Source organism: Carcharodon carcharias, chromosome 9 (assembly GCF_017639515.1).
Source record: "Carcharodon carcharias isolate sCarCar2 chromosome 9, sCarCar2.pri, whole genome shotgun sequence".
NCBI classification, from domain to species: Eukaryota; Metazoa; Chordata; class Chondrichthyes; order Lamniformes; family Lamnidae; genus Carcharodon; species Carcharodon carcharias.
This window is the reverse complement of record NC_054475.1, coordinates 103724813-103740745: the sequence shown is the minus strand read 5'-3', so window position 1 is coordinate 103740745 and position 15933 is coordinate 103724813. Positions and strand designations below refer to the sequence as shown.

The window sequence follows — 15933 nt, the reverse complement described above, 5'->3', positions numbered from 1 at the left end:
AAAATCAGATGGGCAAAGGTAGCCTAGATGAGGAGTTCATAGAATGTTTTTGGGATAGTTTCTTGAAATAGCATATTCTGGCACCAACCAGAGAGCAGGCCATACTAGACCTGGCACAGTGCAATGAGGTGGGATTAATTGATAACCTCAGAATGAAAGCTTCCCTGGCTAGCAGCCATCATAAAATGATTGAATTTTACACACAGTTTGAGGGAGAGAAGAATGGGCCCAAGACTAGTATTTTAAACTTAAATAAGAGCAATTATGAAGGCAAGAAAGCCGAGCTAGCTAGAGTGAAATTAGGTTAAGGGATAGGCCCATAGAGATGCAATGGCAGACTTTTAAAGGGATATTTAAGAATACACAGAATAGATACATTCCAAAGAGAAAGATAACTTCCAAGGAGAGAACCTACCATCCGTGGTTAACTAAAAAAGTTAAAGACAGTATCAAACTTAAAAGAAAAGGCATATAATTGTACAAAGATTGGTGGCAGGTCAGAAGATTGGACAGAATATAAAGAACAGCAAAGAATGACAAATTAATAAGGAGGGAAGAATTAGAGTACAAGGGAAAATATAATATTAATTTGCTGATAGCAAATTAATTCCCCATGATTATCGCTGTATCTTTCTGACAAGGTCTCATTATCTTTTCCTTTATACTCTGTCCTACCATGTAGTTACAATTAGGGGGCCTGTACACCACTCCCACAAATGACTTTTTGCCTTTATCATTTCTCATCTAAATATATATATAAAGATGAATAGTAAGAAAGTGAGAAATAAGATAGTTAGGAAAAAAGAAGAGAGTTAACAAAGCGAGTGTTGGCCCTATAGAAAGTAAGTCTGGAAAATTAATAATGGAAAGTAAGGAGATGGCTGATGAATTGAACAGGTCTTTTGCATCAGTTTTCACTATAGAGTAACATCTCAGAAATAGCTGTAAATCAGGAAATGGAAGGGAGGAAGGAACTCAAGAAAGTTACAATCACCAGAGAAGTGGTATTGAGCAAATTGTTGGAGCTGACAAACCCCCAGGTCCTGATGGACTTCATCCTAGGGTTTTGAAAGGTGTGGCTTGTGAAATACTTGATGTGTTGGTTTTAATTTTCCAAAGGATTTGGGGAAGGTTCCATTGGATTTGAAAACAGCAAATGTAACTCCTTTATTCAAAAAGGGAGGGAGATAGAAAGCAGGAACCTTGAAGCTTGTGAGCTTAACATCTGTCATAAGGAAAATGTTAGGTATTATTAAAGATGTCTAACAGGGCAGTTAGAAAAGTTTAAAGCAATCAGGCAGAGTCAACATGATTTTGTGAAAGGAAAATCATGTTTAACCAATTTATTGGAGTTCTTTGAAGAAGTCTCATGTGCTGCAGATAAAGACAGATGTACAATACTTAGATTTCCAGAAGGCATTTGATAAGGTGCCACAACAAAGGTTATTGCAGAAAATAAAAGACCATGGTGTAGGGGGAAACATATTGGCATGGATAGAAGATTGGCTCGCTAACAAGAAACAGAGTAGCCATAAATGGGTCATTTTCTGGTTGGCTAGATGTGCCACAGGGATCAGTGCTGGGGCCTCAACCCTTTACACTTTATATAGCTGACTTGGATGATGGAGCAGATGGTACAGTTTCTAAATTTGCTGACGGCATAAAGATAGGTAGGAAAGTAAGTTGTGAAAAGGACACAAGGAGGCTACAAAGTGACATTGATAGGTTAAGTGAGTGGGTAAAGATCTGGCAAATGGAGTATAATGTTGGCAAATGTGATGGCAGGAAAGATAAAAAGAAACGTATTATCTAAATGGTGGGAGATTGCAGGGCTCTGAGATTCAGAGGGATCTGGGTGGCCTAATGCATGAATCACGAAAGGCTAGTATGCAGGTACAGCAAGTAATCAGGAAAGCTAATAGAATGTTATTATTTATTGCGAGGGGAATTGAAAAGTATGGAGGTTATGCTTCAGTTGTACGGGGCACTGGTGAGACCACATCTGGAGTATGTGTATAGCATTGGTCTCCTTATTTAAGGAAAGATGTAAATGTGTTAAAAGCAGTTCAGAGAAGGGTTAGAACAAAAACAAAATTACCTGGAAAAACTCAGCAGGTCTGACAGCATCTGCGGAGAGGGATACAGTTGACGTTTCGAGTCCGTACGACCCTTCATCAGAACTAAATAATATAGAAATGAGATGAAATATAAGCTGGTAGACGGGGGTGGGACAGGTAGAGCTCGATAGGGGGCCAGTGATAGGTGGAGGCCAAGAAGAGACTGCCAAAGATGTCATAGACAAAAAGACAGAGGGGTATTGATGGTGGTGATATTATCTAAAGGATGTACTAATGGGGACATTAAGGGTAGCAAGCAGGACAAGCTAGTGGTAGATGTTCCCATTAGCACATCTTTTAGATAATATCACCACCGTCAACACCCCTTTGTCCTTTTGTCTATGACATCTTTGGCAGTCTCTTCTTGGCCTCCACCTATCACTGGCCCCCTATCGAGCTCTACCTGTCCCACCGCCCTCTACCAACTTATATTTCATCTCATTTCTATACGTCTTCGTTCTGATGAAGGATCGTACATACTTGAAACGTCAACTGTATCCCTCTCCGCAGATGCTGTCAGACCTGCTGAGTTTTTACAGGTATTTTTGTTTTTGTTCTAGATTTCCAGCATCTGCAGTATTTTGCTTTTATCAGAGAAGGTTTACTTGCCTAATACCTAGAATGGACATGTTGTCTTATGAGAAAAGGTTGAACAGCTTTGACTTGTATCCACTGGAGTTTAGAAGAGTAAGGAGTGATTTGATTGAAACATATAAGATCTTAAAGGGTTTTAACAAGGTGGATGTGGAGAGGATGCGTCCTCTTGTGGGAGAATCTAGAACTAGCGGGTCACTGTTTAAAAATAAGACAGAGATGAGGAGAAATTTTTTCTGAGGGTCATGAGTCTTTGGAACTCTCTTCCTCAAAAGGCACTGGAAGCAGGGTCTTTGAATATTTTTAAGACAAAGCTAGATAGGTTCTTGTTTAACAAGGGGGTGAAAGGATATCGGGGATAGGTGAGAGATTGCAATCAGACCAGCCATGATCTTATTGAATGGTGGAGCAGGCTTGAAGGGCTGAGTGGCCTACTCCTGCTTCTGGTTCATATGTTCGCATTCATCTCTGAATCACAAGGTTCTGGGTTCAAGTCCCACTCCAGCCCACACCAGGCTAACACTCTAGTGCAGTATTTGGGGAACAAAGCATTCATGGAGGTGACCTGTTTTAGATAATACGTTAAAACTGTGGCCCCCGGCTGCCTGCTCAGGTGGATGTAAAAGACCCAATGGCACTATTTCAAAGAAGAGTAGCAGAGTTATCTTTGCTGTCTTGGACAATGTTTATCTCTCAGTCAACATCACATGAAAACAGTTTATCTGGTCATTATTACATTTCTGTTTGTGGGAGTTTGCTGATAGCAAATTAATTGCCATTATTCCTATGGCACAACAGTGACTACACTTTAGAAAGTATTTCATTGATGCTTTGGGACGTCCAGTGGTGGTGAAAAACTCTATGTAAACTTTAGATTTAAAAAAATATTAGTAGTAAAATAGGCTATTTTAAGCTGGTTCAGCCATAACTACAGTTCTCATTGATTTGTGTATTATTAGCAGACTTGAAAAAATGGAAAGTCTATGGGAAGTTTTTTTTCTGTTCAAAGCACTTCGCTCATCTATCAGTGGCATTCAATGCTAATCCCATTGAAGTATAAGGGACCAATGGGAGGGCTCTTCATTTGTATGAGTCCCTGAGGTTCCCAGGATAAAATGAGGCATCTTAGACACTGACCTATCACCAAGGGTGCGGTTAGTGCTTGTTCCCTCAAGACATTGTTAACAGCCCTTATAACCCCTTTGCTAACAAAACAGGTCAGTAGCTAAGGCCACTCACTCCCTGCCAACTGCTCTTCCCCGATGGGCCTCTAGATGCACTGTTCTGGAGGCTGGAATGCCTCATCTCAGTGAGTTTGCCTGACTCAAATTAGGTCTCTTATCCATCAGGAAAAATGTCACAGCATTATACTTTGTTCTGTCTGTGTTACACTATGTCTTGTCATGTTGTGCCAGATGGGGGAGGAGAGCTTCTGCATTCTTAGTGAGGAAAGTTTGGACTTGGCCTGATAAGATGACTTGGAATCATCTTATTCCAGGAAGTTCATGATCTATTAAGTATTACTTTTTTGAAATAAGATGCACCATCTGAACTTTACATCCCCCTTTAACATGTGGTGAAGCTCTAGTCTTTAATATTTTATAATGCTAATAGGTATATTGATTGTTGCTTGTTTAAAAAAGTGTACAACACAGTTTCATCAGATTTTGCATTTATTTCTCAACAACCGCAACAAATTTTATGTATATAGCACCTATAACGAAATGAAATGTCACAAGATATTTCACAGGAGCATTATAAAACAAAGTATGACACCAAACCACGAAAGGAGATATCAGGTCAGATGACCAAAACCTTGGCTAAAGCAATAGGTTTTAAGAAGTGTCTTGAAAGAGGAAAGTGAGGTAGAGAGGTGGAAAGATGTGAGGAGAGAATTCCGGAGCTTGGGGTCTAGGCAACTGAGTGCACAGCCCCAATGGTGAATCAACTATAATTGGGAATGCACAAGAGGCCAGAATTAGGGGAAGCACATATGTCGGAGGGTTGTGAGTCTGGAGGAGATTACAGAGATGGGGAGGGGCAAGGCCATGGAGAGATTTGAAAACAAGGATCAGAATTTTAAAATCACGACATTACTTGACCAAGAACCAATGTAGGTCAGCGAGGACAGGGATGATAGAGGAACAGGACTTGCTTCCAGTTAAGATAGCAATGTTGTGGATGACCTCAAAGTTATGGAGGATAGAATATGGGAGACCAGCCAGGAATGCATTGGCATAGTCAGATCTAGAAGTAACGAAGGCATGAATTCGGGTTTCAACAGCAGATAAGCTGAGAAGGAGGCAAATTTGAGTGAAGTTACGGAGGTGGAAATAGGCAGTTTTAGTAATGCCAAAAATGTTGTTACAATCTCCTTAGACATCGATAACTTTAAAAAAGAAATTTGAACACAGTTTATAGCTGAAAGAATGACATGACAAGTCTTTTAAGACTTTTACTGTAACAAAAGACCAAAAGCACGAATGACTAAATCTTTGTAGACAACTTATTTGCAGTTTTTTCTTTTTCTTCTAGCCCAACCGAAAACACACTTCACAGGTATACTTTGCACTGTTCTTAAAGTAGATATTCACTTCTCCCAGAACCAGTCCAAAGGGATCCTTGGCTCCAGGGGGTTTACTTCTTCTCTTTTCCTATCTTAGCCTGGGAACTTTTAATCCCAGAACTGCCTTTCACAGTGAGGTTTATTCCCCAGAGATTCTTCCTCTGATGCAAGCTAGGCAAATCATCCAGCCACGTTTTAACGGCTCATGATTTTGGTCTTTTCAATCTGAGCGCAAGCTCCCATGTGCATTCCTGCATGATGAACCACAGTTTCTTGCTGCCTATAGCTGCTTTCCTTCTCCTGGACCTTGGCAGCCTAACTTATCTGTGAGTTTTCAAGGATATATTCAAAACCTTTCTGTTCTCAAAGCCCATCTCTATGGCAACATGAATCAAATGGGCCTTGTATCCACATAGAAATGATGATTAGTTACCCTTGAACCCCCAGCTTTCTTTTATCTTGGATGTAAATGGACAGCTTCAAGCACAACTGTTTGCAACTTGACATTCTCAACACTTTTCTGGGATTGTGGAGACTCAGTCTATCCACTGTTAGCACACAGGATGCTGCCATTGTCTTCAAGTTGAAACACTTGCACCTTCTTTGTACTTAAACAATCTGAGCCCTGGGCTGTATTTAATTTTTAACAATCAAAGCACCCAGGCTTGCTATCAGGCAGATTTCAGAACAAGTTGCATGAGTCCTTCATTTTACCTTAAAGACATAGTCCCAAAACATAACAATCATATATGTTACAGTTATGAGGTTTATGAGGTTAGAAGCTCATTAAGTCATTAAATTCTTGACCTGAAGTTTACTGTCCCAGAATAACATCATACAGCAGTCAAGGATCTTATATGATGCATAGACAACGGAGAATAATAATTTTTTCCCTTGAGAGCAATTGGATTCAGCGCAGATCAATAGGGCTGAAATGCCCTCTCTTAACTGGTGCTGAAACTTTCAATAAAACCTTAACCTAGCGAATTGGTGTCATACTTAAATTGCCAGTGTCATACAAGAAAAAGTAGGATTGATGATGCATTACAGGATGATGTTCTGATTGTCTGATCATTTTTTAGGGGATAATGTAGAAGAGGCTTGACTCTGCATCTAACATATGCAATAACTAATTTTAACTTCAAACATACAAATTTATTTGCTACAGGAAACATGCAGCCTCAGATGGGTCTTCCTCCTTCAGGACCGGTGCCGATGGATAGAGGACAAGGTACCTGTTTTGTTGTGCTCTGGATTGTTAAAATTTGTTGATTGTGCTTTGAAGTGACTGTGTGCACTTTATTTGTTTGTGATCAATCATAACTATTTAATTTTAAGGAAGTGCCTTTATTAGTGAGAGGGCTTCCAATTGTAGGAATGAGTAGCAACTGAAGCCCTGTTCTGGATGAAAATTAATCCTTTCTGTAAATGTACCAGTCAATGCAGTAGAACCAAAGCCATAGATCTCTCCTGATTGTTTTCTTTTCCTTTATTTCAAAGTATCTTCCAAATCACTTTCCCTGTAGTTCACTGGACACCTCTCCCCACATTGCCTCCAAAGGGATGTTGTAATAAAATTGAACATGTGATATGCCTAACATCTCCTTGGTTCCTGTTTCATGGAAGCGCAAAATTTTCTTGTTCTTCATTTTGTGTTGGTGCGCACCTTTACTGCCTCTCCCTTTCACTCTGAGTTGGACAGAAGGTGTAGTGTTGTGGGGATTAAGGGCCATCAGTCTTAAACTGCTCGTACATGTTTTCTAAGCGTCAGAATCTTGGAACAAACCAGCCTCCCATTGACTTTTATCGGTATGTAGTGTTGGTGAGATCAAAGAGCTGTTGGGCTGAAAAATGACTAAAGAGTCATCCCTAAAGCAGAAATAAGTATCTAACATTAGGAGTGCCCTGCTGTGATGTGGGCTCACACTATCCTTGTTCCATTTAACCAAGCCTCCGAATGAGGAAGATGTTTTTCTTCCTTTACCTGAACTGGATTCTAACCCAGAGCTCAGCACCCAAGGACATTATATCAGCCATATTCTCCAATGAAAAATTTTAATTTGCTCGACTGTATTCTAAAAACCTTACTTATTTTGAAGTACAGTCCAATGTAGATGCATTACAGAAAAATGATTTATGTCTCTTTAGGCACAGGAATATGTGGCGTCCTAAATGTAATCATATAGTTCTTGAATTGATTAAGAGTTGTAGACGGTTCTAGTGATGATGTGTAGAATGACCTTTTAGCAGATTCTGTGTGTTATATGCATTATTGTAACCTTTATGTTCCTCATTTTTCATTTTAAGTTCAGGAGCACTTATCTCAAGACACTATTTGTTTTTTAATTTTTATTTTAATGGCCTTTTCCTTGTATTTAATTAGACTACAGTAAACCACAAGTAGAGCCTAGTGAGCAAATGCTGGTAAATAATTACACCAAAGTAAACCTGTGCAATGTATTTCTATTTGATTAATAGCTTGCAGGTTTTCTTTGGATTGTGGGTGATTCAGATGTGTAGTTGTCTATTACATGATTAACTTAAATTGGGTAATACACTAGGATAATTAATTTTTATTTTAGAAAAATATCAGTGTATTTGGGCATCTGAAAACAGTTGATCGCTAACATATTAGACCTTTGATATCTTGAGAAATTCAATTACTCACATTTTCTCTGGCCCAGTGATCTGTATTTTCCACTGGCTTCAAGTTTTACATGTAATATATGAATTATATAATTCTTTCTTTATTAAATACTTTGAAATATTTCCTACTAAATTTCTTGTCAATGGACAGTATTCAAAGGGCAGCAATAATATTGAGTGTATTTTCTATCTTCCTTGAGGTTTACTAAGGAGTTCTCGCTAAGGTGAACTGCTGTAGATAATTTCTGATGGTTTTCAATGGTATATGCTTTTTGGCACAGGTGTTTGCCAATAAATCTTGTTTTCCAAATTAAATTATCCAGACTTTTAACTTGTTGGAAAAACAGAAATTCTAGTCAAACATTTATGCTTAATATTAGCTCTTGCATTATGTGGCATTTTGCTATGTGTGCCTTTTTATTTCCTTGTTTCTCTTTTTGAATTCATTTTGCCTGCAGGTTTAATTAGTAAGCTTTTGTTTGCTCACCTATTCTTTTCAACCTTCATATTGTTTATCTTTTCATGTGATGATCATCATGGGGTCCTTTTTGCCTTGCTATTAGCAATGGATTTCCTTAACACTAATCTTCTCCCTTTCTTTCTCCCTTCCCCTAAGAAAAAATTTTCCTGTTACAGCAGCCACATGTTAGAATGCTTTTGGATATACCATCCATTTTCCTGGCACACCAAGTGACACTGTCCATTAAAGTGTCAATTATGGCTTGTAGTACTATCACCAGACTCCTTCCAGGGAGAGTGTTCTAAGGAAGGGGTATTGCATATGCTTCTGTTACTTTTAATGCACAAACCTGAATGTTATGAAGGACAGGTTATCCACTGCACTATTCTTTATCTCGTGTTCTCACAGGAAATATGCACTCACCTGTGGCCTCCGCAGGGACTGCACAGATCGAGAGAGGACAAGGTACTAGTCTGATTGAATTTTTAACCTCTGATCTTGCAACTAACCTGTAACAGAGAGGTATAACCCTTGACCTTTACTGGGTTGCTTTCACTTTGAGAGATGTTAATTTTTGTTGGATGAGATGTAAGGGTTAAACTTTTAAAATGTGGAATGTATTTCCTGTTGCAGATTTGAGGTCAGAGGTTAAATAGTTGTTGGAGTTTTACTGTGATGCACCAAAGTGTAATAAATTTGCCCGAAATGTAGTCCATTGGTTACAATATAAAATATTACAGTTTCTCAGGACAAAGCTCCAGTGACCAAAAAGTATGAGGAGTGTGGCAGTAATGCAAGGACTTCAGTTGATGTCTTATGTCAGGCAGTTCATAATATGTAGCAGTGGGGTGACCACCATATTGACTTTTAAGTCTTTATAGGGGGACATTTAACTAGATTGCAAGTGGATAAGTAAGGCTATATAATTGACTTTCATACCAATATTTTTGACCAATTTAGTAGCAACATAATGTTGTGAAATGTTAAGGTGTCATAGAGTTTTGGGGTCATTAGCTAACAGGAAACAAAGCGTATGCATGAATGGGTCATTTTCAGGTTGGTAAGATGTAACGAGTGGAGTGCCACAGGGAGCAGTATTGGGTCTCAGTAATTTACAATTTGTAATCAATGACTGGGATGAAGGGACCGAATGTATGGTTGCTAAATTTTCTAATGACATGTAGGTAGGACAGTAAGTCGTGAAGAGGACATAAGGCACCTGCAAAGGGATATAGATAGGTTAAGTGAGTGGGCAAATAAATTGGCAGATGGAGTATAATATAGGCAAATGTGAACTTGTCCTTTTTGTGCCAGGAAGAATAGAATAGTAATATAGTGTTTAAATGGAGAGAGATTGCAGAACCCTGTGGTCTAGAGGGATCGGGGTGTTCTGGTACACAAATCACTAAAATTTAGTATGCAAACCTAGCAAGCGATTAGGAAGGAGTGAGTGATTAGGAAGGCAAATGGAATGTTGTTGTATATTGCAAGGGGAATGGAATATAAGAGTAAGGAAGTTTCGCTACAGTTGTACAGGGCATTAGTAAGTACTATCTGCAATTTTTGGACCCTTATTTAAAAAAGGACATAATTGCATTAGGAGCAGTTCAGAGAAGGTTTACTTGACTGATACTTGGGATAAAGGGCTTATCTTATGACGAAAGGTTAGACAGATTGGGCCTGTATCCATTGGAATCTAGAAGAATGAGGAACAAATAAGATCCTGAGGAGACTTGACAGGATGAATGCTGAAAGGATGTTTCCCCTTGTGGGGCACAGTTTTAAAAATAAGGACAGTCCAATTTAAGAATTTTCTCAGAGGGTCGTGAACCTGTGGAACTCTCTTCCCCAGAGAGAGGTGGAAGCAGGATGTTTGAATACATTTAAGGCAGAGTTAGATTCTTGACTAACAAGGGAGTCAAAGGTTGTTGGGGGAAGGCAGGAAAGTGGAATTGAGGCCACAATCAGATCAAACGTAATCTTATCAAATGCAAAGCAGGCTCAAGGAACTGGATGGCCTACTTCTGCTTCTAATTTGTATGCTTGTACATTTATTCAAAAGTTTTTCTTGCTTGAAAAGTTGTACCTTCTTCGAATTGAAAATAGACTTTTAAAAATTACTTGATGGTTTAAGTATGTATGCATTTCTCTGCCCCCTCACTTTTCTGTTTTTCTGACAATATGCACCATGTGTTGGAGGTCTACTGCTGAAAATTTCATGGAATGGGATATTTGGTCTTTAACTTCTCCCTGATTCTGTTCCTGGGAGAAACTTTCTAACCTCAGTTGAATGCTTCTTAGCATACCTGAATAGTTTTTCATTACAGGTTTGAAGTGTCTTTTTGCTACATACCAGTGCTAGACTTGTTTGGTGTAAATCAGAGTTGAGCTTGAACTGACTGTGGAGTAGAATACAACTTATGTCTCACTTCATCTTGGTGCTGGCCTGAACTTCAGATTCAGACTGCATTTACACTATAACTCGTTATTATGTGACGTGGAATTGCTTTGCTCTAATTATCATGTAAATGCATCCAAAATGTGAGGTAAAATAAAAAGTTGACCAGCAGGTAGGATATCTGATTCCCATCTGGTATATATCATAGAGTCCCTGCGAATGATACAATGTAGTACACCTCTTCTCTGCTACCTCTTTATGACCCATGCTCTACCTATTCAGGATTTGATGAACTAGAATTACTGATACCAGATGTGCTTAGGACAGCAGTAAATTAGTTTTTATATAGTATCTTTAAAAACAACCCAAAGTACCTCACAAAAGTGTAATAAAAAAAAAACGACGTTGAACCAAAGTAAGAGATATTAGGAAAGGGCGTGGAGGATGTGGGGAAGAACCAAAATTTTGTCAAATTTGTGAATTTTAAGGACACTTTTTTAAAAAAGAGAGTTTTATCGGAAGAGGTGTTTAGGGTGTGCTCCGAGTGACATTTTTTATTTATTCATTCACAGGATATGGGTGCCACTGGCAGGGACATCATTTTGTTGCACATCCCTAATTGTATGAGAAGGCAATGGCCACCTTAAACTGGTGCAGTCCACATGGTGATGTTACTCCCATAGGGCTGTTAGGTCGTGAGTTCCAAGATTTTGGAGCATCAGCGATGCATGAATGATGATATATTTCCTTGTCAGGATTGTGAGAGACTTGGAGGTGGTTGGTCTTCTTATAAGCTTGTTGCCTTTATCCTTCCAAGTTGGAAAAATCACAGGTTTCAGAGGTGCTGTTGAAGGAGCACTGGGGAGTTGCTGAACTGCATCCTATAGATGGTAAATATTGCAAATACAAATGCCAGTGCTGGAGGTAGCAGTTGTTGAGGGTGGTGACTGAGGTGCCAGCCAAACAACTGCTTTGTGCTGAATGATGTTGAGCTTCTTGAATGTTGGTGGAACTGCACTCATCCAAACAAATGAAGAGTATTCCATCCCACTCCTGACTTCTAACTTGTAGGTGGTGCAAAGATTTTGGAGACTTGGGAGGTAAGTTGCACTCCACAAAATAACCAGCCTCTAACCTGGTTCTGTAGTTGCAGCACTAAAGTGGCTGGAACTGTGAAGTTTCTGATCAATTAGATTAAAAGAAGAGGCTTATAATGTTTCAAAGAAGTGTTGTAAGCATGAGGATCGGGAATGTTTTAGAGACCAGCAAAGGGTGATCAAAAAGTTGATAAAAGAGGAAAAAACAGAATGAGAATAAACTAGCTAGGAATATAAAAACATACTGTAAGAGCTTTTACAAATAGTAAGGAGGAGACTAGCTAAACAAAACATTGGTGCCTTAGAGGCAGGAGAAATTATCATGGGGAATGAGGAAATGGCAGAGATTTTGAACAAATGTTTTGTCTGTCTTCACAGTGGAAGACATAATTTACCTACCAGAAATAGATGATAACCAAGGAGCTAATAAAAGTGAGGAAATGTAGGTAATTAATATAAGTAAAGAAAAATAGGTAAACTTAAGAGACTAAAATCCAACAAATTCCCTGTGTTACAGACACTGCAATGCTTTTCCCCACCTCTTGATTTACTGAAGACAGATGTGTTTTGAAAGAAAAATTTGTTTTATCCTGAGTGCTGTAACAGTTGAGAACACATTTCAGATTTTCTTGTAAATTTTAGAAAAAAAGATAAATGTTTATTAATCAATGCATGAATGTATTCACAACCACACCCACTCTCTCACACACAAACACATGTACACACACTCTAATGAAAAGATTATGATTACAAAAAGGTCACATGCACTTGGGTCTTAAAAGTTCAAATGTTCTCAGTCACTCTTGTCTCTGCACCCCCCCCCCCCCCCCAAGATTAAGTCTTGAAACTTTGCTTTGGTTCCTTTTTGGGCGACTGAAGAATAGGGTCTGGAGGGTTAGGAAGACAAATTCTCCGTGGTTTATTGCTTGCAGGTTTCTCTTGTTTCACTGCTGTCGAGGTGCATTTGAACCCCTGTAGCGAAAACCTGGTTTGGTTCTTCAAATTGAGAGGTAAAAGCTGACCCGCATTCTCTTAACAGGTGCTGGTTCTTAGGTAAGGTCCAGTTCTTTCATTGGTCTGGATCATTCTTCCTTGCTGCTCCAAAAAATGTGCCTTATTAAATGTCCTTATCTGAAACCTCGGGTGTAATTTTCTGATGTGGCAGGTGGGGGCATTAAACTTAACATGATGGAAAAAGTCATTTTCCCACCAGCAGGAAATTAGTTTGGAATTATATTCTCCTGATTTAGATCAGTGGAAACTCGACCCGCCTTTAATCCGCCAGCAATGTCAGGAACCACATTTGCATCTCATGAATGCTCGTTAAAAGGCCAACTTGATGGAATTACATTCCCGCTCCAAGTTAAGTGCCTTACCAGTGGATAAGTAGAATGGTCTGCTTCCGATTTGTATACACGTGCATACACCTGGCAACCTTCACTTCATCCACAACTTTGAGGTCCATAGACATTGCATTATCCTTCTTGGGGACCTCACATAACTTCACTCGAGTACCATTAACCAAGACTGGACAAGGGAGGCAGGCGAAATCTGGAATGTGGGTGAGGGAGGAGGTAGTCTGGAGAGAAGGCTGGACAGCGGAGGCAGGCTTACAGGTGAAGTGTGGGGGGAGTGGGTGGGGGGAAGAAGGAGTGTGAGTCTTAGAGGGCAGGATTGGTGGTGTCCTGGGGTGGGAGGGGAGGGGACTCAGGGTACTGGTGATAGGAGGGAACAATCACAGTCAGAGGGAGTAGTAGTGTCAGTGGGATCCAGTAGGATTGCAGTTCCAGGGTGAGAGTCTAGTAGGTGAAGTCTCTTTGGTGGGTCATGGGAAACAAGACAGGTGACTTGGATATCGAGAGGGGGCAGACATGGGGATGGTAATGGGTGACGGCTCTGAAGGGAGGAAAGGCATGTGAAGTTGGATCTTGATAGGGTCCAGGGTAACGGGAGGTTCAAGGATGACACGGGAGAGGAATGGTGATATTAGGTGGGTCTATGGTGATGGAGGAATGTTGGTGGATGACAGGAGGGTAGGAGGTGGTGGAGTGAGTTTGAAAGGTCACCTGCACCACTTTTCCACTCTGACCTTGACCACACAGTTTGTCAGTTAGTGAAAGGTGGATGGAGTCCAGGTCAGCACAAGTGGCCGACTGAAGGGAGATCCTAATAATTATGAGGCAACTGGATGTCAAAGATGCTCACTTTTGTTCTCCTCTCTATGCTTAAGCCCACATTGCAGCAGGATTGTTCCTGACTTATGGGTCTCATAACATCAAGATCCCAGCAAGGTGTGATGCTGCTGTTTGTTCTGTGCCATTTGCTATCGGCTGCAACCAGAGGGAGGGAGGGAGGTGGAATGCCTCCAAGGCGCACGGCTGGTGGAGGGCAGCCAACTTGCAACCCCAGACCGCTATTCTCCCGTGTGAATGGTCATGGCTGACGAGGGATTGTTGCTAATGTTGATAATTTATAGGTGACAACTGATTTGATCTGATGTTTAACTATTCGATAAATCCCTAATTGTGATTATCTGATAAATCATTTGGTTCACACTAGACTGAACACTTCAGATGGTAAATTCAAAAGATTTATTGACAATTATAAGTTAGAAAGGCAACAAGTTAATAAGTTAGAAAACAAAGTTTCAATTAACAGTGAAAGGAAAAAGCTCAACTTAGCAACTAAACGGACTTCTCATGGCTTCCTTGGTTGATCAAGCCGAAGGCGTGAGGTGATGATAACTCTCTGGTCCGTAGGACACTCAGTACGTGGATAGCATGCTCACAAAATGGCTTCTTGAAACTTTCATTTTATGCCCTCAACTCATAATATCTTAACCAATTATTGTTTGACAGTTAGGTTAATTTGAGATAACTGTCTGCTGATTTATGATTGGTCCCTAACACATGAGCATCTTCCCATACAGTAATGCAATGAGTCTACTCAGAGTGTTTCAGTATCTGATTTTTGTATAATACCTTATCCTTTACCCATCTTAATGTAACTTCCCCAAGGTCATGAAGGCTTCATTTCAGCACACCACATCTTTTTATACTGGCTTGAGAATCATCATTTTACAATGTACAATCTCATGTACAGTTAATATATTTAAAATTAATTATGATTAATATTGTGTTATTATAAAACATTACAGACTTTCTGTTACAGGTTAAATGTCCAGCCTTTACCAATGCATCTATTGATTAATTACTTATCCTTCAGCTCTCTCTCAATTGAGGCTTACTACTTTGTTCAATCATTCCTGATGGTTTCCAATCATGCAGTAACCAGTTAGTTTTCAAATGTCTCCTGGATTAGTTCAAAATGGCTTCTTGACCATATTAGCTTACTATATTAAATAATGTATTGAATCAGAAATTGTCAAGTCACACTAAAATTATTGATTTTAAAACTATCAACAGGATCATGTGGTTAGTCTTCCTATGCTGCCAAGGTAATATCTCTCAATAGAGTCTTGAGGGCAGTGGAGACAAGCGAAAAGGTGTCCGCCTGAGGCTATTTGCACATAGCTCTCATCACCCTGGTCAAAGAACGATGTCTCCATATGCATTCATGTATGAATGGGAGGAACACCCATCTGTGGTCCTCCAGGATGTCCTTTACCTGGAAGGGGTGGGGTGGGGATGCCATGTTTAGATGGAGGTCAGATGAAGTGCTTAGCACTTGCCTGCTGGTTTTAAGATGGAGGGAAACCTGTAAAGGACGTACTCATTTAATGTATCACTTCAACTCGTTCACACATCCACTGAGGTGTCGATGATGCAGGCTACAGGTAACCCTGCCTTGGTAATAGCTCTCATCCAGATGAGGAGAAGGAAGCCCTTTCGCCATTTGGTATAGGGCCATGAAGAGTAAGAGCCTGAGCAGCAAGAGGCAGTGGGGCCTCTATTGGGTCAAGGGCTGGCACAACAATGAGTGTATCGCCGGCTGCGCTCTTGTCTAGAGATGAACAAAAGGTAATGCTGGAGGTGGCCTCGTATGTCCTGGGATGTGGTTGCTCACATCTGCAAGCTTCTCCAATACAAGCTGCG

The 15933-nt window shown here is 40.0% G+C and overlaps 1 protein-coding gene across 3 annotated transcripts in view; it reads left to right on the top strand.

Annotated features, from left to right (window-relative positions):
• cstf2 (cleavage stimulation factor, 3' pre-RNA, subunit 2) overlaps window positions 1-15933 on the top strand; it is a 79810-nt gene that overhangs the window by 21647 nt on the left and 42230 nt on the right. For 2 of the 3 annotated variants that reach the window (XM_041195405.1, XM_041195402.1), the window contains exons 8-9: window positions 6446-6508; window positions 8792-8848. In XM_041195405.1, coding sequence (XP_041051339.1) covers window positions 6446-6508; window positions 8792-8848 — 120 coding nt within the window. The remainder of the gene's footprint in view (window positions 1-6445; window positions 6509-8791; window positions 8849-15933) is intronic. The other variant, XM_041195403.1, reaches the window with a different exon arrangement.